A 26,554-nucleotide genomic window follows, 5' to 3' on the forward strand; every position below is an offset into this window, starting at 1 on the left:
AAATGAACGAGGTTAAAAAAGATGCAAGTCAGCTTTCTCTTACTACACGTTCACTAGAAACTAAACTGGATGATTTGGAAAACTATAATCGTCGATCGAACCTTCGCATAGTGGGGTTCCAGAAGGCCTTGAAGGATCCAGTACGCTGCAATGGGCTACCTCTTTTTTCAAATCAAAAGTGATCCCCAATCATGAGGGCGACTTAACTATTACGCGTGCACATCGAGTTTCCGCCCAGCCTTTTCCAAATTCTTCTCTTCCTCGAACAATCTTATTAAATTTTTCTGATATACGGATTAAAGAGACTATTCTTTCGATGGCAATCCAGAAAAGACAATTCTTTGTTACTGAAACTGTGAAATGTCGTATTTTTTCAGACATGTCTGCCTCCGCAGCTCGGAGAAGAAAAGAGTTTGTCCAAATGTTAAAGCTGTTTAAAGCCAAAGGGGCCCAAGCTACGATAGCGCAACAGTCTAAGCTTAAAGTTTTAGTGAAAGGCACATTTTTTATGTTATCCGATATAGCAGCAGCACAGGATTTGCTTAAGGAGATTTCGACCTCTCAATCAAGTTAGATTAAGAGGAGTTTATGTAGAGTCATTTCTTTTTTTGTCTATAGGATGTTATAGATCTTTATTTTTCTGGGAGCTGATTAATTGGAGGTTGGGGGGGGTCAGTAGAGCACGAAGGAGTGCGGAACCCAGGGGGCCCAGGGGGTGCTAACAGGTCACCCCAATGAAGTGGGGTAGGTTCCTATGGTCTGCGTGGGAGGAGGAAGTTGGGCCATTGGAGGGCAGGGTTTTGGGGGGCGAGGGTGGTGATGGTTGGGGCGGGGATGACGGTGATGGGTGGGATGAATCAAAAAAGGAAGTTGATGGTGTTGGGCTATGTTTATTTATTTTTGTTTTGATTCCAATTCTAAGTGCCAGAGTGTATACAATGGGTAAGGGGGTGGTCTGATGATAATTGTCTTCAGTTAGCTAAACTCAGATTTCAATGTCTAATAAGGAGAGTTTGAAGTTGTTTTCCCTTAATGTTAATGGTTTAAACAATATTAAGAAAAGGCGTGCTGTGGAATTCTGGTTAAAGACTGAAAAATCCTTCCGTTATTCTGCTACAAGAGACTCATATTCCCTCTTCTAAGTTAGATGTGTTCTCAATGTTCAAATCATGGGCTTCGTTTCGTTGCTTTGCATCATGTGATGAATCTAAGCGAGGGGTGGCGATATTTTTAAATAAGAATATATATCCTGAAATTATTCATTCAGAAGAGGGAGGCTCAGGACGTTGGTGCTGGGTCTCATGCAGAGTCAAAAGTAGACAAAGACCCTTTATTTTTGTATGCTGTTATGGACCTTTAAATGATGATTTCAATATGTATGAAGATATGTTCCAATCTTTATTAATGGTGTCAGGCGATATAGTGATTTGTGGTGATTTCAATGTCTTGATGGATCCCAAATTGGATTCATCGTCTCAATTAACAAAACAACTTAAACCTAAAGTTTCACAAACCATTTCTAATTGTATAAGATGATTGGATCTCTCTGATCATCGGCGTTTAGATAATCCTTTTAAAAGAGAGTATACTTGCTGGTCGGGTAGATTTAAGTCCTCTTCCCGTATTGCTTTTTTTCTAACCTCACGCAAACTTAGGCTTGGTTATCATAATACGGTGCATAATGTATTCTCTGATCATGCTATGCTTATCAGGGAATTCATTCTCGGGGAGACTAGGTCCCCTAAAAGATGGGTTCTCAATAAAGTTCATCTTAATGATGAAAAATGGGTTTCTGAATTAAAAGTCGAGATTAGAGAATTTATAACTCGCAATACTGGCACCGCTCCTCTTAGTATCATTTGGGATGCTTTAAAGGCTTTTATTCGTGGAATCTTTATTGGAAAAGACGCTGCCACATCGATCGTGGCTAGGGCTACAAAAAAATCATTAGAACATCGTATACAGGTTCTTAGTGTTCAAAGACAGCAAAATCCTTCCAGAATTATTAAAGATCAATTAAATGAAGCCAAACGAGAATTTAGTTCATTTTTATATGAGCAAGAGAGGCATTCTTTCGTAGTCAATACCTTTAAGTTTACGAAGAAAGCAATTTTACGGGTAGATTCTTGGCTTGGCAAGCTAAAGAACAAGTAGCTTTCAATTTAATTCGGGGGTTAAATTGTCCAGCCACGCTTCAATTTACAACTGACCCTGATGAGATAGGTAAGATAATGCATTGTCATTATCAAAAAATATATAGCCATCAGCATAAAATTGACCAGTCTAAATTGAACGCCTTTTTGAGGAAGGCTGCGATTCCTTCCCTTTCCCAATTCGAACAATTAAACATGATGGGTGGATTCTCTCTGGAAGAGGTAGAGTCCGTAGTGAAAGAACTTCCTTTGGGGAAAGCCTCTGGCCCAGATGGGCTACCCGCCGAATTTTTTAAAGTCTTTTTTCCAGCCTTTTCTAATTTTTTTCTAGACCTTCTTAATTCTATGTTGGCAGGAGCTCCTATTCCAGACTCATTCCGCGAGGTTACCGTGGTTAGCTTTTTGAAGAAGGGGAAAGATGCTAGAGATCCCAATTCATACCGTCCAATTACCCTTTTAAATTCGGATTATAAGACAGTCACTAAATTATTGGCAATCCGATTTAATCATATCTCCACGGATTTGATTCACGAAGATCAAAACGGCTTTATTGCCGGTAGACAGCTGATGACCAATACCCATTACTTGTCGGAAGCTTTGGATTATTTTGAGACACAGAGGATTCCCGCACTTATTCTTTTATTTGAGGTGGAAAAAGCCTTTGATTTGGTGGTTTGGGAGACACTTTTTATTATTTTGTTACACTTTCATATTCCGCCAAATATCATTAATTTTATTCGTAATCTCTACACGGGTGCAAAAGCAAACATTATTATTAACTCACAAATGGTCGGGTCAGTTTCTGTTAATCGGGGAACACGTCAGGACTGCCCCCTTTCACCAATTCTTTTTGCTTTTTTCATCGAACCCCTCGCAATTGCAATTCGGAAGTGTGCTGAGATCTTGCCTCCGATTCCTTTAATGTCCAAGATAAAACTTTACGCTGACGACATTATGTTACTTATTAAATCCGATTTACAGTCTCAAGTTTCTGCATTTCAACTTTTTGAGGAATTTGAGACTTTTGGGGGATATCGGATTAATAAAAAGAAGACAGAAATATTGGTCTGTGGTAATCATAATCCTGAATTATATCAGGACCTACGGGGCAGTATTAATAATAAACCTAAGAGATATCTCGTGGTTTTTTTTTCATCTTCAGTTAAAGATCTCTACGGATTGAATTTCGATCCCCTTCTTCAAAAAGTTCGTTCAATGTTAACGCGCTGGAATAAACTACCGTTATCAATTTTGGGCAGAGTCGCTTTGATAAAAATGTCTATTTTACCGCTGTTTAATTTTCTGTTTTCAACGATTCCTTGCTTTCTCTCAGGCACATTCTTTACTAAAATTGAATCTTTATTTTCTTGTTTTTTGTGGGCACATAAAACGCCTCGTATCGCGATGAGTACTCTTTTTGAGGATTTAGATAATGGAGGCCTTGCACTTCCAAATATCAGAGATTACTACAGCGCCTATTTAGCTCAGTATCTTACCCGATTTAAAGTCCCAACTCTAAACCCAAATCTATACATTAGCTTTTTCTTTGACTTAATTTTTTCCGAAAGTCAAATACCCTCCCCTCTTCAAGTACCTAAATCTCCTAAATTGGTTAGGTATAAAATAATTGCATGGTTTTTTAGGAAGCGTACCGCTATGCTTAAAAGATATTCTCTCTCTCTTTTTAATTCCTCTTCCTCGCTATTTATCTTACTTTCATTTAGAGGGCGGGGTCCAGGCTCTGACTTAATGGCCTATTGGACTAAAGCTGGTTTTAGCAAAGTGGGCGATTTTCTACAACAGTCAAGGTGGATAACCCCGTCGGAGATGCGATTATTACTCTCAGGAAATTGTTTGTTAGTCGGGTCTTATAAAAAAATCTATCAATCCCTGCTGCAGTATGCTCCCATTTCGCTCTCTCAGATTTCCTCATTAAATAATGATCTTTTCTTTAATAACACTCTGATAAGGAAACCCGGAGAGTGGAAACGTTTTCTAGCTCAGTCTAGACAAGGTGATTTGGGTTCTAAAGCTGTCAAAAATCATGTTTTATTTTTGAGCACATGGCGGACCATTAATAAGTTTAATTTTTCTACATTAAGGGGAGCCAATTGGCGCAGAATGTTATTTTTTGGCAAGTGGCATTTATATCGCACCCCGGCGGCAATCGCTAAAATGTATAGTAATTATTTACCCAATTGTTTCAGATGCCTAAACTTCGCCTCAGCTAATTGGACACACGTAATAATTGACTGTAGTATGGTGAAAGCATTTTGGGAAGAAATTTTTGCCTTCTTACGCTTAAATTATCATATTCAGATATTTTTAAATGTTAAACTGATGCTTATGGTTTCGATCCGTATCTTAATTTCTCTGTATCACTTGCTAAATTGGTTTATATTTGCATGGCAGTGGCTAGATCGCCCTACTACAGAACTGGCGTACAAATCAGATTCCATCTATGCATGAATGGCTACTCAAAATGCGTAGAGTAAAGATAAGTGAGCGAAGTTATGCTTTGAGGATTGGGGGGGGAAGAAAATTTGAAAAAATCTGGGGGAGTCTTTTTTGAATAATTTATTACTTTCTTGTCTTCTGATTTTGGAAACTTGTAAATTAACTATATGTCTATACTAGTTGTTGAAAGCAGGGTCTCCATTACGAGGTACTTTTTGGTTTTTTACATTTTGTATGTATTTTGACTTCTAATTATGTATGACACCAATCAATTCCAATAAAAAAAAAAAATGTGCCCTTTGCACCTTCCAAGAACCTCAAGAGGGAAAGACTCTTGTTTAAAAACATCAATGTATTCGACTGTCTTGGGCTCACGTATCACCCCAAACCACGAGGGCCAACTCCCCCCTCTCGGAGTCAGACTTTGTACAACACAGGTGTCTGCTTACCTGTTTGAGCCTTCTTTCATCAGCTAAGGGGAGGTGGTGGCCTTCACCTCGAGGTCCAGTAGGCTGATCACAAGAAGTGCCCCATCCAGGGTGCCAATGTCACATGTGGTCTCTCATCTCCCTCTGCCCATCACAAGCCACACCAGTCTCCAATCACGGTTTCTTAGGATCACCTTTATTTGTGGCCGGGAAACCTGCTCAAATATCGCCTGCAGAGACACATTTGGCAAGTCTCAAAGCATACCATACCTTCTATACATTTCTTCTGGCTTTTGAATACAATGTTGTGCTCCCGGCCACGTTCCAAGCACATCTGCTGGTCATAGAAGTCACATCATCCTGTTTGTACTGTGAGTGTCTGTTATTCATGTCTGAACTAACCACTGACTTCCCTCTAGGCCATGTATGCTCATCTGAGTGCTAATGTCCATAGGTTATTTCTTGGAAGTGTGTGTTCTTTTTACCAATAATCCTGACCCTCCACCCTCTGACTAGACCATCTATTGAAACTCCGGTTTCAGCACATGTTTTACTGGTTTGTCTATTTCTGTCGTACGTATCTCTTTTGTACGAAATGGAGTTTGTTTACCAGATGGAGTCACTGTAGGCGTTTCTATTTCCACACCTTGTTGGCATTAGATATTGTTTTCGATTATTACAGTTACTTGCATTCCACTTATGTACAATCTTTCAGGTACTTGGAAGTACCATCATATATGCAATGCGCTACATAAATACCAATATGATACAATAATGTGCCCAGATGGCACGATCGTTGATTATGTGGTACAGTTGGGATAACAAACCAAGCCCCAGTCTAAACTCCAACAGCGGCAGGAGCTAAGCTCCCCTCCCCGAGGTCCATTATCCACTGGGCCTTGCACGGTGCCACCTACCATCCGCCTGGAAAGACTTCACTTTGAGAGGGTCTGTGGGCATCTCTCAGGTGAAGAGGTCAGGGAAGGTCCAGGCTCCTGGGCACGACCACCTCTACTTGCTGGCACGTACTCTTCGACCGTCCCCTCTGAGGCCACACACCTCACTTTATCGGTGAAGGGAGGGTCAGGATTGAGGAACAGTAAGCAGGGCTCCCTGAGGGTACACATGTCCCGGGGAAGGAAGGGTCAGGATTGAGGAACAGTAAGCAGGGCTCCCTGAGGCTACACATGTCCTGGGGAAGGAAGGGCCAGGATTGAGGAACAGTAAGCAGGGCTCCCTGAGGCTACACATGTCCTGGGGAAGGAAGGGCCAGGATTGAGGAACAGTAAGCAGGGCTCCCTGAGGCTACACATGTCCTGGGGAAGGAAGGGCCAGGATTGAGGAACAGTAAGCAGGGCTCTCTGAGGCTACACATGTCCTGGTGAAGGAAGGGGATTGAGGAACAGTAAGCAGGGCTCTCTGAGGCTACACATGTCCTGGGGAAGGGAGGGTCAGGATTGAGGTACAGTAAGCAGGGCTCTCTGAGGCTACACATGTCCCGGGGAAGGAAGGGTCAGGATTGAGGAATAGTAAGCAGGGCTCCCTGAGGCTACACATGTCCTGGGGAAGAAAGGGTCAGGATTGAGGAACAGTAAGCAGGGCTCTCTGAGGCTACCATGTCCAGGGGAAGGAAGGATCAGGATTGAGGAACAGTAAGCAGGACTCTCTGAGGCTACACATGTCCCGGGGAAGGAAGGGTCAGGATGGAGGAACAGTAAGCAGGGCTCTCTGAGACTACACATGTCCAGAGAAAGGAAGGGTCAGGATTGAGGAACAGTAAGCAGGGCTCTCTGAGGCTACACATGTCTTGGGGGAAGGAAGGGGATTGAGGAACAGTAAGCAGGGCTCTCTGAGGCTGCACATGTCCTGGGAAAGGAAGGGTCAGGATTGAGGAACAGTAAGCAAGGCTCCCTGAGGCTGCACATGTCCTGGGGAAGGAAGGGACAGGATTGAGGAACAGTAAGCAGGGCTCTCTGAGGCTGCACATGTCCTGGGGAAGGAAGGGTCAGGATTGAGGAACAGTAAGCAGGGCTCTCTGAGGCTACACATGTCCTGGGGAAGGAAGGGTCAGGATTGAGGTACAGTAAGCAGGGCTCTCTGAGGCTACACATGTCCTGGGGAAGGAAGGGGATTGAGGAACAGTAAGCAGGGCTCCCTGAGGCTACACATGTCCTGGGGAAGGAAGGGTCAGGATTGAGGAACAGTAAGCAGGGCTCTCTGAGGCTAAACATGTCCTGAGGAAGGAAGGGTCAGGATTGAGGAACAGTAAGCAGGGCTCCCTGAGGCTACACATGTCCTGGGGAAGGGAGGGTCAGGATTGAGGAACAGTAAGCAGGGCTCTCTGAGGCTACACATGTCCTGGAGAAGGAAGGGTCAGGATTGAGGAACAGTAAGCAGGGCTCTCTGAGGCTACACATGTCCCAGGGAAGGAAGGGTCAGGATTGAGGAACAGTCAGCAGGGCTCCCTGAGGCTGCACGTGTCCCGGGGAAGGAAGGTTCAGGATTGAGGAACAGTAAGCAGGGCTCTCTGAGGCTAAACATGTCCTGGGGAAGCAAGGGGATTGAGGAACAGTAAGCAGGGCTCCCTGAGGCTGCACATGTCCTGGGGAAGGAAGGGTCAGGATTGAGGAACAGTAAGCAGGGCTCCCTGAGGCTGCACATGTCCTGTGGAAGAAAGGGTCAGGATTGAGGAACAGTAAGCAGGGCTCTCTGAGGCTACCATGTCCAGGGGAAGGAAGGGTCAGGATTGAGGAACAGTAAGCAGGGCTCCCTGAGGCTACACATGTCCTGGGGAAGGAAGGGTCAGGATTGAGGAACAGTAAGCAGGGCTCTCTGAGGCTACACATGTCCTGGGGAAGGAAGGGTCAGGATTGAGGAACAGTAAGCAGGGCTCTCTGAGACTGCACATGTCATGGGGAAGGAAGGGTCAGGATTGAGGAACAGTAAGCAGGGCTCCCTGAGGCTGCACATGTCCTGGGGAAGGAAGGGTCAGGATTGAGGAACAGTAAGCAGGGCTCCCTGAGGCTGCACATGTCCAGGGGAAGGAAGGGTCAGGATTGAGGAACAGTAAGCAGGGCTCCCTGAGGCTATATAATCCCATTCACCTGTGAAGGGAAGAGTCGGGATCGAGGTATAGTAAGCAACAGGCTCTCCGAAGCCGCATAGGCCCCCTTTACGGGGGAAGGGACGGTTGCTTTAAGGAACAGTAAGCAGGGCTTTCCGAAGTTACACAGGTCCCTTTACGAGTCAAGGGAGGGTGTGGATTGAAGAACAGTAAGCAGGGTCCTCCGAGGCTACATGTGCCCTGGGGACTGGAGAGTCGGGTGGGGAAACAGTAAGCAGGGCTCTCCGAGGCTACACACATCCCAGGGAAGGGAGGATCCGGTAGGGCAATCAGGCAGTGCCTGACGGGATGTTGATCCAGGCAGGTCACTCCCCACGCCACGCAGGTCCACCAGTCTGTGCCCATGTCCTGAGCCCAGCTGCTGCTGGGAGTTCGAGGCCCGCCTCCACCCGCAGGCTACCACCTGCGCCTCATCCCTGGTGGCCAGTGGTAGGCCCTAGGTTTGCTCTCTTGCCTGTTTTTGCTGCTGTTGCCTGTTTATGTAAATGTTTATTTGTGCTCGACTTTTTTCCTCCCCCTTTCATTCCCCCTGCTTTGTTGTGCCCGTTTTTGCCTTCTGTGTCCTTCGCTGGTCCCGCTTTTTGCCTGTTTTTGCTGCTGTTGCCTGTTTCTGTAATTGTTTATTTGTGCTAGTTTTTTCTCCCCCTTTCATTCCCCCTGCTTAGTTGTGCCCGTTTTTGCCTTCTGTGTCCTTCACCGGTCCCGCTTTCCCACTGCTGCGTCCCCTGTGGCCCCGCCCCCCCGTTCCCATTCGTCCGCCCCCCCCTCCTAGCTGCCTCCTCCCTCCCACCTCCCCTTCTTATGGCGGCCGCTGCGCAGTGAAGGGAGCGACCCTTGATCCTAATCCAGGCAGGTCGCTCCCCACGCCGCGCAGCTCCACCAGCCTGTGCCCGTGTCCTGAGCCCAGCTGCTGCTGGGAGTTCGAGGCCCGCCTCCACCCACAGGCTACCACCTGTGACTCATCCCTGGTGGCCAGTGGTAGGCCCTAGGTTTGCTCTCTTGCTTTTGCCTGTTTTTGCTGCTGTTGCCTGTTTTTGTAATTGTTTATTTGTGCTCGTCTTTTTTTCTCCACATTTCATTCCCCCTGCTTAGTTGTGCCTGTTTTTGCCTTCTGTGTCCTTCGCCGGTCCCGCTTTTCCGCCGCTGCGTCCCCTGAGGCCCTGCCCCCCACTTCCATTCGTCCGCCCCCCCCTCCCAGCTGCCCGCTCTCTCCCACCTCCCCTTCTTATGGCGGCCGCTGCGCAGTGAAGGGAGCGACCCTTGACCCTGATCCAGGCAGGTCGCTCCCCACGCCACGCAGCTCCACCAGCTGTGCCCGTGTCCTGAGCCCACCTGCGCCTCATCCCTGGTGGCCAGTGGTAGGCCCTAGGTTTGCTCTCTTGCTTTTGCTGTTGTTGCCTGTCTTTGTAATTGTTTATTTGTGCTCGTCTTTTTTTCTCCCCCTTTCATTCCCCTGCTTTGTTATGCCCGTTTTTGCCTTCTGTGTCCTTCGCCGGTCCAGCTTTTTGTCTGTTTTTGCTGCTGTTGCCCGTTTCTGTAATTGTTTATTTGTGCTTGTTTTTTCTCCCCCTTTCATTCCCCCTGCTTAGTTGTGCCCGTTTTTGCCTTCTGTGTCCTTCACCGGTCCCGCTTTCCCGCTGCTGCGTCCCCTGCAGCCCCGCCCCCTCACTCCCATTCGTCCGCCCCCCTCCCAGCTGCCTCCTCCCTCCCACCTCCTCTTCTTATGGAGTCCGCTGCGCAGCCGCGCCGCTGGCGCACCAAAGGCAAAGGCGCGCCTAAGGCAAGCCTGTCTGCTCCAGTCCGTGCCTGGACCGCGCCCAGCGCCAGAACCCCTGACACCCGCGAACGCCACAGCACCCGTCTCCGCTACGATGCCAGCACCCACCACGCACTCAACACCGGACGAGCACACTCCTGCCTCCAGGCCGCCCCGAAACGCACCCAAGGACCCTTCTCCTGCCGGAACTGCAGCTTCACCAGCAGCAGACCCGCAAATCCACCAACCAGGACAGCACACAACCACCTCAGATGCATACTCCTGAACACCCGCTCCGCATGCAAACAAGCCGTCGAACTCTGGGACCTGCTCGACACGTCCTCCCCAGACGTCGCCTTTCTGATAGAGACCTGGATGAACGACTGCTCTGCACCTGACATCGCCATAGCCATCCCAGATGGCTACAAGATTACCCGCAGAGACCGCACCAATGGAGTAGGAGGTGGAATCGCCATCATCCACAAATCCACCCTCAAGGTCTCAACCAACTCCGACAACACCCTCAACACCGCCGAACACCTGCACTTCCAGATCTGCACTGATCCCAACACCACCCTCAGAGGAACTCTGATCTACAGGCCCCTCGGACCCAGACCACAGTTCAGCGACTCCATCGCCGACTTCGTCAGCACGCACACCCATGAGTCCACGGACTACATCCTCCTCAGGGACCTGAACTTCCACCTTGAGAACAACAATGACACTAACTCCACCACCCTGCTCACCAACCTCACCAATCTCGGACTCAAACAACTCGTCACGACTCCTACCACGCACCAATGCACCCAACAGATCCCCTGCCGCTGCTGGAGCAAAATCACCGAAGACCAGCTACACACCACCCTCGTTCGAAGCCCACCCACAGACCCCACCGACCCCGACGCCTCCGCCAGCAACCTCAGATGCTGGATCAACGACTGCGCCAACACCCTAGCCCCGATCAAGAACCCCTCCAACAGTCGCACCAACAAGACTGCCAGCTGGTTCACCGTGGACTGCCAGACCTCCAAGCAAAGCTGGAGAAGAAATGGCGCCTCGAACAGACACCAGAAAACCAAGCAGCCCTCAAGAACGCCATGCGCCAACATCACCACCTCATCAGATCTGCCAAAAAGACCTCCTTCAAGGACCGCCTCGACAACAATGCACACAACAGCAAAGAGCTCTTCAACATTGTGAAGGAACTCTCCAACCCCAGCTCCAGCACCAACGACATCCCACCTTCACAAGACCTGTGCAACTCCCTGGCCTCCTTCTTCCACCGCAAGATTGCACACATCTACGACAGCTTCGACAACCAGTCTAACACGGCAGCCAACGACACCTCAGACCCCACGGCCACAACCCACGGCGACCCCCTACTCACCTGAACCAACATCAACGACGACAACACCATCATAATCATGAGCACCATCCACTCCGGCTCCCCATCAGACCCGTGCCCTCACCACATCTTCAACAAAGCCAGCGCCACCATCGCATCCCACCTCCGCAAAGCCATCAACATCTCCTTTGAGACCACGACTTTCCCGGAGAGCTGGAAGCACGCCGAGATCAACACCCTGCTCAAGAAACCCAAAGTAGACCCCAAGGACTTCAAAAACTTCCGGCCCATCTCCCTGCTCCCGTTCCCGGCGAAGGTCATCGAGAAAACTGTCAACAAACAGCTGACCCGCTACCTCGAGGAGAACAACATCCTGGACCTGTCCCAGTCCGGGTTCCACAGCAACTACAGCAACTACAGCCCCGAAACTGCCCTCATCGTCTGCCACCGCACCCTACGCACTCGCCTCCACAACGCAGGAATCCGAGGCAAAGCACTGGACTGGACCACCTCCTTCCTCTCCGGCAGAACGCAGTGCATCCGCCCCCCCCCCCCTTTCGATCCGAAGCTACCAAGATCATCTGCGGCGTACCCCAAGGATCTTCCCTCAGCCCGACGTTGTTCAACATCTACATGGCCCCGCTCGCCCACGTCGCCAGACTGCACAACCTCAACATCATCTCTTATGCCGACGACACACAACTGATCCTCTCGCTCACCAAGGACCCTCTCACCGCCAAAACCAACCTCCACGAAGGAATGAAAGCTGTCGCCGAGTGGATGAAGAACAGCCACCTAAAGCTGAACTCGTACAAGATGAAGGTCCTCATCCTCGGCTCCACCCCCTCTGCCTGGGACAACTCCTGGTGGCCGACCGCCCTGGGAGCAGCACCAACACCCACCGACCACGCACGCAACCTGGGATTCATCCTCGATTCAACGCTCTCCATGACCAAGCAAGTCAACGCCATCTCATCCTCCTTTTTCAACACCCTCCGCATGCTCCGAAAGATCTACAGGTGGATCGATACTAGAAGAACATTCTACACCCCGAACCGCCAGCTACGCTTCGCCGACCTCGCCCTCGCCACCGCCCCCCGCATCTGGAGAGCGTCCACCGGCAGCAGATCATTCTCCTACCTCGCCGCCAAGTCCTGGAACACCCTCCCCATCCTCCTACGGCAGACCGAAGACCTACTCAAGACCTGGATGTTCGAGCAGTAGCAGCAGCCCCCTCCCCCCGAGCGTCTTGAGACCCTCATGGGTGAGTAGCGCGCTTTACAAATGTCTTGATTGATTGATTGGTAATAGGTCAGTGTGTAGGACAGTTTTTTTGATGTTTGTAAGCCTGTTTTAGGGTCTGTTTGGACGGATTTTACTCTTCATTCCCCTGATATTAAAACAAATATTGCCTGCAGTAAGCACAAATACATGCAGTCTCCCATACCTTGTAAAAAACATAAACAGCCTGCGTTAATAGTTTAAAAACGTCCCGATTTCCAAACATGGGCCATTTCTTTAGCTTTCTGATTCACTAATGGGGGTGGGGGGCACTTTTATTATGGTGACCATACCTATTTTCTGTCCCAGTCTGACCCTGGGTCGCGCATGTGCCTTGACAAAGTACAGATATTCGCAAGTAAAGAGGGTTACCGGGGGACCCCGCCGGCCATGCATGGGTCATGACGGGGTAGATACCAATATTCAGAAGTAAAGAAGGGTAATCGGGGGACCCCGTCGGCCATGCATGGGCCTTGACGGGGTAGATACCGATATTCAGAAGTAAAGAAGGGTAATCAGGGGACCCCGCCGGCCATGCCTTGGCCTTGATGGGGTAGATGCCGATATTCAGAAGTAAAGAAGGGTAATCGGGGATTCCGCCGGCCATGCATGGGCCTTGACGGGGTAGATACCGATATTCAGAAGTAAAGAAGGGTAATCGGGGGACCCCGCCGGCCATTCATGGGCCTTGACGGGATAGATACCGATATTCAGAAGTAAAGAAGGGTAATTGGGGGACCCCGCCGGCCATGCATGGGCCTTGACGGGGTAGATACCAATATTCAGAAGTAAAGAAAGGTAATCGGGGGACCCCGCCGGCCATGCATGGGCCTTGACGAGGTAGATACCGATATTCATGAATATAGAAGGGTAATCGGAGGAAACCGTGTGTCACACATGTGCCTTGATGGGATACAGATGTGCAGAAGTAAAGAAGGGTAATCTGGGGACCGTGGGGGTCACGCATGTGCCCTGATGGGGTACGGATATTCACGAGTAAAGAAGGGTAATCAGGGGGCCATGCATGTGCCTTGAGGGGTGTATGGATATTTATGTATAAAAAAGGGTAATCTGGGCCGTGATGGCCACGCATGTGCCTTGACGGGGTACGGATATTCATGAGTAAAGAAGGGTAATCTGGCGGCAGTGTGATCTGTGCATGTGCCTTGATGAGGTATGGATATTCGCGAGTAAATAAGGGTAATCGGGGACTGCGGGCCCACGCTTGTGCCTTGACGGGGTATGGATATTCGCGAGTAAAGAAGGGTAATCAGGGGGCCATGCATGTGCCTTGACGGGTTATGGATATTTATACATAAAGAAGGGTAATCTGGGACTGCTGTGGCCATGCATGTCCCTTGACGGCAGGGTACGGATATTCATGAGTGAAGAAGGGTAATCTGGGGACTGTGAGGGCCACGCATGTGCCTTGACAAGGTATGGATATTCCAGAGTAAAGAAGAGTAATCTGGGACCGTGGTAGCCACGCATGTGCCTTGATGAGGTACGGATATTTGCGAGTAAAGAAGGGTAATCAGGGGGCCATGCATGTGTGTTGAGGGGTGTATGGATATATATATATAAAGAAAGGTAATCTGGGACCATGGTGGCCATGCATGTGCCTTAACGGGGCACGGATATTCATGAGTAAAGAAGGGTAATCTGTGGACCATGGGGGCCTAGCTTGTGCCTTGACGAGGTATGGATATTCGCGAGTAAAGAAGGGTAATTGGAGACTGCGGGCCACGCTTGTGCCTTGACGGGGTATGGATATTTGCGACTAAAGAAGGGTAATCAGGGGGCCATGACGGGGTACGGAAATTCATGAGTAAAGAAGGGTAATCTGGGGACCATGGGGGCCTAGCTTGTGCCTTGACGAGGTTTGGAAATTCGCGAGTAAAGAAGGGTAATCGGGGACTGCGGGAACATGCTTGTGCCTTGACGGGGTATGGATATTCGCAACTAAAGAAGGGTAATCAGGGGGCCATGCATGTGCCTTGATGGCAGGGTATGGATATTAATACATAAAGAAGGGTAATCTTTGGACTACGGGGGACACGCATGTGTCTTGACAGGTTAGGTACAGATATTCGTAAGTAAAGAAGGGTAATCAGAGAGTGGGGGGCCACGCATGTGCTTTGACAGGGCAGGGATATTCCTGAGTAAAGTAAGGTAAAAGGGGACTACGGGGGCCACGCATTTATCTTGGCGGGGTACGGATATTCCCAAGTTAAGAAGGGTAATCAGGGGGCCATGCATGTGCCTTAACGGGATATGGATATTCCCAAGTAAAGAAGGGTAATCATGAGGCCTTGCATGTGCCTTGATGGCAGGGTATGGATATTCGTGAGTAAAGAAGGGTAATCGGGGGCCACGCATATGCCTTGGCGGCAGGGTATAGATATTCGCAAATAAAGAAGGGTAATCAGGGGGCCTTGCATGTGCCTTGACGGGGTACAGATATTTGCGAGTAAAAAAGGGTAATCAGGGGGCCATGCATGTGCCTTGAGGGGTGTATGGATATTAATATATAAAGAAGGGTAATCTGGGACCATCGTGGCCATGCATGTGCCTTAACGGAGTATGGATATTCACGAGTAAAGAAGGGTAATCGGGGACTGCGGGGCCATGCATGTGCCTTGAGGGGGTATGGATATTCGCGAGTAAAGAAGGGTAATCGGGGACTGCAGGGCCATGCATGTGCTTTGACGGAACACGAATATTCACGAGTAAAGGAGGGTACTCTGGGGACCGTAGAGGCCACGCATGTGCCTTGACGAGGTATGGATATTCGAGAGTAAAGAAGGGTAATCAGGGGGCCATGCATGTGCCTTGATGGGGTATGGATATTAATACATAAAGAAGGGTAATCTTGGACAATGGTGGCCATGCATGTGCCTTGACGGCGGGGTACGAATATTTGCAAGTAAAGCAGGGTAATCTGTGGACTACGGGGGACACGCATGTGCCTTGACAGGTTAGGTACAGATATTCGTAAGTAAAGAAGGGTAATCAGAGAGCGGGGGCCACGCATGTGCTTTGACAGGGCAGGGATATTCCTGAGTAAAGTAAGGTAAAAGGGGACTACGGGGGCCACGCATTTATCTTGGCGGGGTACTGATATACCCAAGTTAAGAAGGCTAATCAGGGGGCCATGCATGTGCCTTGACGGGATATGGATATTCGCAAGTAAAGAAGGGTAATCATTAGGTCATGCATGTGCCTTGATGGCAGGGTATGGATATTCGCGAGTAAAAAAGGGTAATCGGGGGGCACGCATATGCCTTGGCGGCAGGGTATGGATATTCGCAAATAAAGAAGGGTAATCAGGGGGCCATGCATGTGCCTTGACGGGGTACAGATATTCGCGAGTAAAGAAGGGTAATCAGGTGGCAATGCATTTTATCTTGAGGGGTGTATGGATATTTATATATAAAGAAGGGTAATCTGGGACCATCGTGGCCATGCATGTGCCTTAACGGAGTATGGATATTCGCGAGTAAAGAAGGGTAATCGGGAACTGCGGGGCCATGCATGTGCCTTGACGGGGTATGGATATTCGCGAGTAAATAAGGGTAATCGGGGACTGCAGGGCCATGCATGTGCTTTGACGGAACATAAATATTCATGAGTAAAGGAGGGTACTCTGGGAACCATTGGGGCCACGCATGTGCCTTGACGAGGTATGGATATTCGAGAGTAAAGAAGGGTAATCAGGGGGCCATGCATGTGCCTTGACGGAGTATGCATATTTATACATAAAGAAAGGTAATCTGGGATAGCGGTGGTCATGCATGTCCCTTAACGCCGGGGTACAGATATTCATGAGTAAAGAAGGGGGTAATGTGGGGACCGTGGGGGCCACGCATGTGCCTTGACGAGGTATGGATATTCTCTAGTAAAGAAGGACAATCAGGGGGCCATGCATGTGTGTTGAGGGGTGTATGGATATATATATATAAAGAAGGGTAATCTGGACTGTGGTGGCCACCCATGTGCCTTGGCGGGGTATAGATATTCGCGAGTAAAGAAGGGTAATCGGGTACTATGGGGCCATGCACGTACTTGACGGGGTAAGAATATCCATGAGTAAAGAAGGGTAATCTGGAGACCATGGGGGCCAAGCTTGTGCCTCGACGAGGTATGGATATTTGTGAGTAAAGAAGGGTAATTGGGGACTGAGGGGCCATGCTCGTGCCTTGATGGGGTATGTATATTCGCAAGTAAAGAAGAGTAATCAGGGGGCCATGCATGTGCCTTGACCGGGTACAGATATTCACTAGTAAAGAAGGGTAATCTGGGAACCGCGGTCCATGCATTTGCCTTGATGGGTTAGGTATGGATATTCGTAAGTAAAGAAGAGTAATCAGGGGACCCCGTGGACCATGCATGTGCCTTGACAGAGCAGGGATATTCATGAGTAAAGAAGGGCAACCGGGGACCACGGGGGACATGCTTGTGCCTTGACGGAGTACGGACATTCATGAGTAAAGAAGGGTAATCGGGGGACCTCGTAGGCCATGCATGCGCAATTGACTTTCGGTCTAAGTTTACCTTTGTAAATACCGAAAAGTAGTAAAGTTAGACCATTAGTCTAAGTTTACCTTTGTGAATACTGAAAAGTAGTGAACATACACAAAAGTGTAAGTTTAACTTTGTGAATCAGGCCCACCATAGTTACCTTGTGACGTAGTGCTTAGGCTGATGTACGAGATGCAGTATTTATAACCTGTGGTATATGCATCAAATGCGCTATATTGACAAACTGTATGGAATACTTGAAAAAATCATGTTCTGAGTTATTTTATGTTTTTCAAATATGCAACTTCTTTAAAAAATAAAATTACTACTAATAACAAAAAACACTATTGTAAATATATGAGATATGATGGTGTCCTTTTGTGTGTGACCCTATAAAGAAAATCATAAAAAACTTACAATTAAAAGTAGAATTTTGAAGGAAATTTAAGACATAAGGGTTGTCTAAAAATCAGTGTCTTGCTATAGCCTTGTAAACTTGTGTTGACAAAGACAGTGGTTTGGGCTGTTCAATTGTCTTAACTGATGGACAGTGAGTGCATGTTTAGTGGACGTGAGCAGCAAATGGACGGTGAATGGCTGGTGAGTGGCGAACGTATGGTGACTAGTGAATGGCTGACGTACGGTGAATGGTTGGATTCCATAAGATAGCATAAGTGGCTAGCCAATGACTAATTCACTAGGCAGAACAAAACTCCTGCGTACCCCTTATCTAAGAACAGTGATCAACCAAATACCATCAAGAGAGGATTTTTAGAATAAAACAATAGCCTCTTAAAGCGACCAGGGCCGGCTTTCGCGCTGGTGGCACCCAGTGCGCCAATCACTTTTGACGCCCCCACGTCCCATGACCGCCTTCTCAGATTCTTTCACTACCATGTGCAAAAGTGCTTCTCTTCTCGCCTATCATAAGATATTGCCAAGCACAGCGCCCCCCTGAGGTCACAGCGCTCCCTTCACAGGTCAGCGCCAAGTGCGGCCGCACCTGTCGCACTGCCCTAAAGCCGGCCCTGAAAGCGACCCCTAAGCAAAGGAATCTTTGACACCCTCGACACCTCTGGCAGAGAGCGGGCGGCCCTACTTCATTGTGGACTCCACAGCTGGACCCGCGTCTGATCCGGCTGTCTTAGAAAACCCAGAAAAGAACTGCCCAGCCCTACACCTCATGGTGGACAGGGTAGGAACGCTGCAGCCATAGGCTTGGGAACCATGCACTGCCTGTAGCAAGAAGAGGCACCACCTGATATCCAGCCAAGTGGTACAGCCCCCCAGGATATACCCAGGTGTCCTCGCTTGAACCGTACCTTACTCACACAACCCGTCACCTGTCTGGAGCCCCTTGAGAAGACAGCCAAGCCACCTCTCTTTCTCTGCTGTTTACAACCCATGAGCAGTCATTCACAGTCAGAGACACAGGACAACCCTTAAGGAAACACCAAGAAAGCATCGCACATGAGACACTGACTCACACCTTCCTTAAACCACAAGTCTCATGTGCTTATAGTCAATTTGGGGCCATTGACTGGCCCCAAGTGTACCTCTCCCCACTCCTTCATGACATGACATAGAGCAGGGCCATGGTACTACCAACTTCACAAAGATAGGGCCAAGCCCTCCTGCCCGCCCCTGCAGGACATGAAGCATGGCAGCACAATACAGGGTACCCAAAGCTCCACAAAGCAAGGGTCGGGCAATCCAGCCCGCTCATTCAGGCCTTAGAACAGAACATCACAGCAGCGTTTGAGTGTCATGTTGAGAAAAATTTGGTGTGATTTTGCCTTTGAATGTTTTTGTTTTGTCAGTGAAAAATGAAAGTAGTTTGTTGCAATTTGCCCCTAAACACCTGGGGCGGAGGTAGTAGGTTGGTATGTGTGTCCATGGATGAATGTGAAAATGGCGTCTGTTGGAGCGAGGGAGGTGGAGCTTTGCTCCTGAATGTGATTCGTTGTTGCTGTTGGTATGGCTCTTTTACGCCCCTATCCTAGGGCTGCGAGTTTGGTAAGAAGCATCTGGGATTTGGTATTGCGCCAGTGATTTGCCGCGTTATGTAGTTTCATGTCATTTTGAGTCGGAAAACCATTGATGCCTCTGCTTGGATCGAGTTAATTTCCAAGGGGCAGTGGTATCGATGATGCTGAGAATGGTTTCACTGCTACACCTAAGGGTTGTGTCTGTGATGGCATTCATGATGCTTCGTATTATTCTGAGCTATTTTGTACTTATTTTCAGGCCTCCAATGCCATACTAGTTTAGAGAGTAATGTGTACGAAAGAAGCTTGGATGATGTCATCAGTGATGTCATCAAGATGCCATTTGAGATGTCATAAGTGATGTCATAATTGATGTCATAGAACATGTCATGAGTGATGTCATATGTGCATGGCGGGGCGCAAGTTATAGTTAGCTCTACTTACTATAACTGTGAATTTCTGGGTCTTTTTTTAATTCAAAATATAAATGTTGTCACTGACAAATTCACCTAACGATAGCGTTATTATAACCTTTGGCTTTTTCAGTGAATTTCTAAGGTTAAAAAAAAACAGAGTAATATTTAATTAACATACGTAAACGCTATCCCTCCGCCGCTCAGGGCCTTTGGCCATGCACGGTGGGTGGCTGGTTGCAGGGCCTGGCCTGTGCCCAGGCACTTAAGCCAACCCCCCCTCCCACATGCAACCAATCGCACTCTGCGCACAGCCTTTGGCTTTATGCAGTTGGAGGTTGGCCACAAGGCCTGGCCTGCAGTTAGGCCCTCTGGCCAAGCCCCATAAAGGCAACCAATCCCACACTGTGCTGGGTCTTGGGTCATGCATGGCCTGGCTGGCCCTGCGGTCAACCCCTCGCATGCAGCCAACCCCACATTGTGCATGGCTTTCTGCTGTGCATGATGGGGGGGGTAAGCCACGAGGACATCCACTTCAGCTTCGTCCTGGAAAGTTTCGGGGTAATATCAAGCAGGGGCCGAGAAAAATGAGGGTTCCCAAAATGCAAAATCCCCCTGTATTTACCATTCACTTCTTTAGACAAGGCTACAGCAAAACCTGCTGAACGACAGGACATCAAATTTGGCAGGAAGCTAGATCTTGGTCTGTAGGCTGTGCTTTTTGTGACTTGGTGTAAATTTGTTCATTATTTTTGAGAAATTAAGGTTAAAAAATAATTGTATATCTGGGCGGTTGGGTCCGCGAGAATCTTGCACCAGTTTAAAAATAGAGCATTCTGATTGGCCCAGGGAGCTTTACATCCCGTGGGCCATCTCACTCCTGCAGGAGTCAGACTGCCGCGGGAGCGAACGTTGTGATTGGCTGCTAGCATCATGAGAAATATTTTGAAAGCAGCCATTACAGCTCTCGGGGTCTTAGTCCCCTGTTCTGAACATGTTTATAAAAAATATAGAAATATATATATATATATATACTGGTAGGGCCAGTAATGTGAAGAGAAGGGAGATGAGCCCCGGACAGACAGCTGGGGAAGATGGAAGCGGAAGTGTGCATTGGGGGAGAACGTGTGACCCGGCCGAGATGCTCTGAAAGGAGACAGGGTGATGGGCTGAGGATGAGGAGAGGGAACGTGTGACCCGAGTGAGGTGCTCTGAGAGGAGACAGGGTGATGGGATGAGGAGAGGGAACGTGTGACCCGGGTGAGGTGCTCTGAGACAGGATGAGGAGAGGGGGCTGGCAAAGAATCTATCGCAAACCAGATGGGAAGTGTCGAGGTGACTTAACATGGCTGCACTTGAGGAGTGCACTGAGGTGGTGGGGTTTGAGGCTTAAACAGAGCCTCGGAGGTCATACACCAGGTGGGGCAACGACCACTTCCTAACCCTCTGATTTCTCATCTCTCCCACAGGTGAATGGCAGCGATGGGATGTACAAGTATGAAGAGATTGTGCTGGAGAGGGTAAGTGACAGTCTAAGCTGGCCAGTAACTTCAGCTGGTAATTATATGAGTTACGAAAAATAAAAATAACAATGTATTGCACTGGGTGGCTGTAAAGGTGAGAAAGAGATGGCCTGCGTTGGAAGGGGCTCAGGTGATATCGCGATGGGCCAGCGCCAGTGAATGGGCTGGTGTGGCGCAATCTATTCAGCACTACAGGTGTGTTATAGGCAATGTCCTGTGGTCAGGTCACCCTGTCTTTCTTGATGTACCACTGTCCAATGAGGTGGTTCCTCTGAACAGACGATAGAAGGATGAATAAACCATTGTTGCCAACCCCCATTCCGAAGGATGTGTGTGTGGTGAAAGTACATTTGGAGATTTAGAACCTCAGTGTTATATAGATTACCAGAAGACCAACCTAGTTCCAAGAAGGTTCTTTGTCACCATCACGTTTTCAGTCAGAGCTCAAGTGCTGAGTAGAATGTTGACAAGATAACAGTGGTATGTCCAACTGCCAGAGAATGTTCCATGAACCAGGAGGGAAAGGGGGAGACAGGAGAGGCTGAGGGAATAAGTGATACAGTATAATACTATGTATATAACTGAAAAAGGTATTTTGCAACACTCAATTATTTCCTTTGTGAAATGCACAGGACTTTGGCCTCTTGCTGAAAGTCCTACTTTGCAGACGCTCTGAAAATGTTGACAGGTTTCAACTCTGTATGAATTGTCCCACTTTCTGTAGGACAGCACTCTTGTGTAAACTGGTTGAAACACTATCAGCATACACACTTGCACTTAACCCACTCAAGAACATGTAAGCTGATTATGTTGAGTGCCTACCTGTGAGATCTATGTGTCCTCTGCAAGCCGCTTGGGCCAACTCTGCCCTTCAAGGTGAATAAAATGATTAACTTTGAGCTGAGTAATGTTCCAATTCACAAGCCTTTTTTCTGTAATCAAGCATGCTGTACTCATGGAAGAAGAAATAAAATAGGCATGCAGAACTTACATGTGCTTCTCACAACCAGCAACATGTACTATGCACGGGTAAATGTAAAAATATCCACTGATACGCAAGTCAGCTATCTTTAGGAAACCCCAAACATTTAATTTAGGTATAGGCAAGTTCCTCACATCTCGATACCATGCTCAAGAAGTATTCCCGAATTGGCTACAAGATGTGAGCTACTCACATGAATAGGAAAGCTGTTGGATCTAAGTAAGTAGTGACTTTGTGATAATACCTCTGTGAATCATGCGTACTTTGCTAGTACACAATAATCAGATGTTTGCGTGCCCTACACATAACGTGTTAGAGCTTTGTAGTCTGCCCAGGACTTGCTCATTCATGATGCCGGGGTGTTGTTGATCAGAAGTGGAAATGTCATTGATCAGGGAAAGGACCACTGATGAGGAAGGTCTAGAACCCAGGTTCACTCCAACACCAGTATATGATCCTTCTGGTACTGAGTATTCAGGAATGATTCTCCATAGGATGAAAGGGGGTTGATTATCTCAGCACCCAATTACCCTAACCACCGGATCCACTTCTGTCCAGAGACAGAGGTCTTCTGCAAGATCTGCTTAGATCTATTTATTTATTTATGTGTCTTATAGAGTGCCCGAATCACCCCCAAAGGGGTTTCCTCACGCTATGGGAGTGCTCTTAGGTCAGCATAGGGAGACTGTAGAAGAGTTACAAAGTCAACGAGGGAATCTGGAAAAGTTTGGTGTTGAGAGATCGACGGAATTGTAAATAGTTAGTGCATTCACGAAGATGAAGAGGAAGTTGATTCCAGTATGAGGGGGCCAACTGGTAAAAGGCCTTCCCCCCCCGTACGTGATTTCTTTATCCGAAGAACGACAAGGAGAGATTTTGATCCGGATCGGAGTGTTCTAGAGGGCTGATACCGTATAAGTCTATCTCTGAGATAGCTTGGAGCATTGCCGTGAAGTGCCTTATGCACTATACAGCATATTTTAAAACGAGTCCGCTTACGAACAGGCAACCAATGTAGTTCCTTGAGTAGGGGCAAGGAAGCGGTTCTGACTGGAGAGTTGGAGACCAATCGGGCTGCGGTGTTTTGAACCACCTGGAATCTGTTGAGTGATGCTTCAGTGGCTGAGATTAGGAGGGCATTGCAGTAGTCAAGGCAAAATACTACAAGAGCCTGTAGTGAGGTTTTCCTGACTGTCAAAGGGAGGAAAGGAAAAGCCTTCCTCATGAGACTTAATATATAGAAACAAGAGCTCACGGTGGCTGTACCTTGCTTTTTCATAGAGAGTTTCTGGTCTAAAGGCACACCTAGATTTTTCACCACTGCTTTTCGAATGGGGGCGGGGCCTAAATTGTTAGGCGAACCAATCTGGGGACCAGAGTAAGGGCTACTCTCCGAAGAGCATAATTTCTGTTTTACTGGCATTTAACTGGAGAAAGTTGTTTCTCATCCATTACGAAATTGCAGTCATACCTTCAGAGAAGGCCGACTGAGTATTAGAGGGGTTTCTGTCAAATGCCATTAGGAGCTGGTTGTCATCCGCATAAGAATTAGGGAAGAAGCCCAGGTTCCTAAGAAGATCTGCAAGAGGGGCTACATAAATGTTAAACAATGTGGGACTTAGCAAGATCCCTGGGGTACGCCTTTGGTCAGCTTTGATGTGGGGGATTGGAAAGTGCCCAGATTAACAGTTTGAGTGCGGTTATTTAGAAAGTTTGACAGCAACTGGTAAGCTCGATTTTGGATACCAACATTTCTTAATCTAGATAGAAGAATGGGATGGGATATCGTGTCAAACGCTGCTGACAGATCCAGCAGCACTAACAGTGTTGCCTGTCCATTAGCTAGGAAATGTCTAAGGTTATCAGTGACTGCAATTAATGCTGTCTCCGTACTGAATCTGGGACGCAAACCAGACTGGGAAGGATCAAAGCCTCCTATTGCTTCCATAAAGTCTGAAAGATGTTTGTTCCCATGTTTCTCCAGGAGCTTACTCAAGTAGGGTAGCAAAGAAACAGGACGGTAATTAGACAGATCTCATTATTATTATATTTAAATTTATATGGCGCAACAGCTACCCGGAGGTTTCCCGGCGCCTACGGACCCATGCAAGAAAGAAAAGAACAGCAAGTCGAGCTCAATGATTGAATAACCATGTTTTTATGCTTTTTCGAAATTTGACATAGTTATGTTAAAAACGGAGTGAGAGTGGAAGCGAATTCCATAGAGAGGGGGCCAAGTGGGCAAAAGACCGACCACCCATACGAGCGAGTTTGAACCTAGTGGTCGCAAACTTAGCCTGCTTGGAAGATCTAAGAAGGCGAGTGGGAATGTACTGGTGAACTAAGGTGCTAAGATAGCGAGGAGCAGTACCAGCATTGATTCTGTGCATATAGCAAAGGGCTTTGAATTTGGACCGATTTTCAATCTTTAGCCAGTGTAAGTCCCGGAGGGTCCCGGTGATGGAGGCCATTCGAGGTAACTTATAAAGGAGTCTGGCCGCTGAGTTTTGAACCACTTGCAGCCTACGGATTACCTCCTTGTTGGCACCTAAATATAAAACATTGCCGTAATCCAATCTGGACACGATCAGGGCTCGAACCACAGTCTTTTGAGCCATAAGATCTTTTTTAACCATTTAAAAATTACAAAGCACATTGAGGCAACCTTGACCGCTTGTTGACACAAAGACAATTGATCATCTATAATAATGCCCAGAATACGAACAGATTACGAAGGTTGGGGAAGGGCACCCATTTGGTGCGGCCAATGTTGTGGGCTCCAAAGAGCTTTGTTTCCACCGAGAATTAAGAGTCTTCCGGAGGAGCACTGGGTTTTTTCCTGATCGGAATTAATTTGAGCAGCTTTCCATTCGGAAGGTAGTATGCCCGTGGTCAGGGAGGAATTAAGGATAGGGCAGATCAAGGGAGCCAACGGCTTATGAAGTAACGAGGAAACCGTAGCGGGTAGAACATCCTGAGGTGAACCAGATTTTACTGTTTTCATAAGGGACTCCACTGTATCTACTGTAAGTGGGGGAAAGCAATCCACAGGATTTGCAGAGTAAGGATTTGATGGGTAAGAAGCAATATTAGTTTGTTGGGGGTCCTTATCTTTAGTGATGCTGGCATATATGCTCTCAATCTTCTGGGTAAAGTGGTTAGCCAGTTTATCACAGAGGTCCTGTGAAGGTGTTACTTCATTATGGCATGCCTTGGGGTTTGTGAAAGAGTTGAGAATGCGGTAGAGCTCCTTAGAGGATTTTCCTGCCTGATTCAGTTGGGACTCAATATGAGTCTTGCAGGCCTTCTTTAAATTTGTATGGTAAAGGGTCAGACAATTCCTTTAGGCTTCTTTATCAATTGCGTTATGTGAAAGCCGCCAGCGTCTTTCCAGCTTTCTGCAGTGGCTTTTTTCTTCCCATAGGTTGGGAGAGAACCATGTTGCTTGTAATCTGTTTGATTTGGTGGAGAGAAGTTTTAAGGGGGCTAGTTGATCTAGTGTAGAAGTGACTAGGGTATTATAGTTAGCCAGGTCCACTTCAATGCTTTCGAACGCCGAATATGTATTAATGAGAAAGGCGTTCGAGAAGTGGCCAGGCGTGATTTTATGCCATTATCTTCTCCAGCTGCGAGAGGGTGCCATAGGAGTGGAGAAAGCTCTGCGGTCTTTTATGTGGAATCGAAGTAGGGAGTGAACGGTCCAAGTAAGGGAGCAGGGAGCCTCGAATGTATATTAGAGGTGGTAGTCAGGACGAGATCTAAAGTGTGCCCCGCTAGATGGGTAGGTCCAGTGTTGATCTGCTTCAAACCAAGAGATGCTAGATCCGTCAGGAGCATAGAAGCATCTGCATTAGAGGAGACTTCACTATAGACATTAAAGTCTCCAAGTAGGAGAAAATGATTAGAGGAGATAATGTGAGGGGCAATCAGCTCCATGATCTAGGGATGGATATAGCTAGAGCTAACAGATAGCATGGAGTATTCGAATGTCCTTCCTTTCCGAGTTATTACTTCAGGAGCAGTGGTGTAACACAGGCCCCCGCAGCCCCCAACGGTGCGGGGGGCCCCAAGCTCCAGGGGGCCCCCTTCACACAGTACTCTGGTCGGAGAGCTCCTGATTGAGTCTGGAGCGGGGCCCTCCACATGGGCCCCTCCACAAACCTTGCAGGGGCACGTTTCGTTACGCCAGTGGAGGACAGCATTATTGAATCAATCAATCAGTACTGCTAGAACACGGCTTATCACCCGTGAGGGTATTCAGGCGAAGGTTTGCTGGGCTTAGTCGAAAACCCAGGTCTTGAGTCTCTTCCTGAAGTCTGTCAGCGAGGGTGATGTTCGGAGGTTGGTTGGGGCGGGTCTGGCTTGCAGATCCAGAGTTTCTCTTCCAGGAGATCCTCATCAATAGTCATAAGCACTGAATATTCCCGCCCATGTGCGGGGACCCCGGAAATAATAAAAAATTATATATGAAAAACATATATATACACAGCTATATATATATATATATATATATATATATATATATATACATATGTCATTTTTTCTCATACCAATGCAGCCCCCATCTAGGAGGCTAAACAATG

General features: G+C 47.8%; 1 protein-coding gene across 7 annotated transcripts in view; it reads left to right on the forward strand.

Moving 5' to 3' along the window:
* DLG3 (discs large MAGUK scaffold protein 3) overlaps positions 1-26,554 on the forward strand; it is a 1,834,707-nt gene that overhangs the window by 883,486 nt on the left and 924,667 nt on the right. For all 7 annotated transcript variants that reach the window (XM_085608387.1, XM_085608388.1, XM_085608389.1 and 4 more), the window contains one exon: positions 20,936-20,986. In XM_085608387.1, the coding sequence (XP_085464513.1) occupies positions 20,936-20,986 (51 nt within the window). The remainder of the gene's footprint in view (positions 1-20,935; positions 20,987-26,554) is intronic.

The sequence above is a fragment of the Triturus cristatus genome, chromosome 5_2 (genome assembly GCF_964204655.1).
Source record: "Triturus cristatus chromosome 5_2, aTriCri1.1, whole genome shotgun sequence".
Lineage (NCBI taxonomy): Eukaryota > Metazoa > Chordata > Amphibia > Caudata > Salamandridae > Triturus > Triturus cristatus.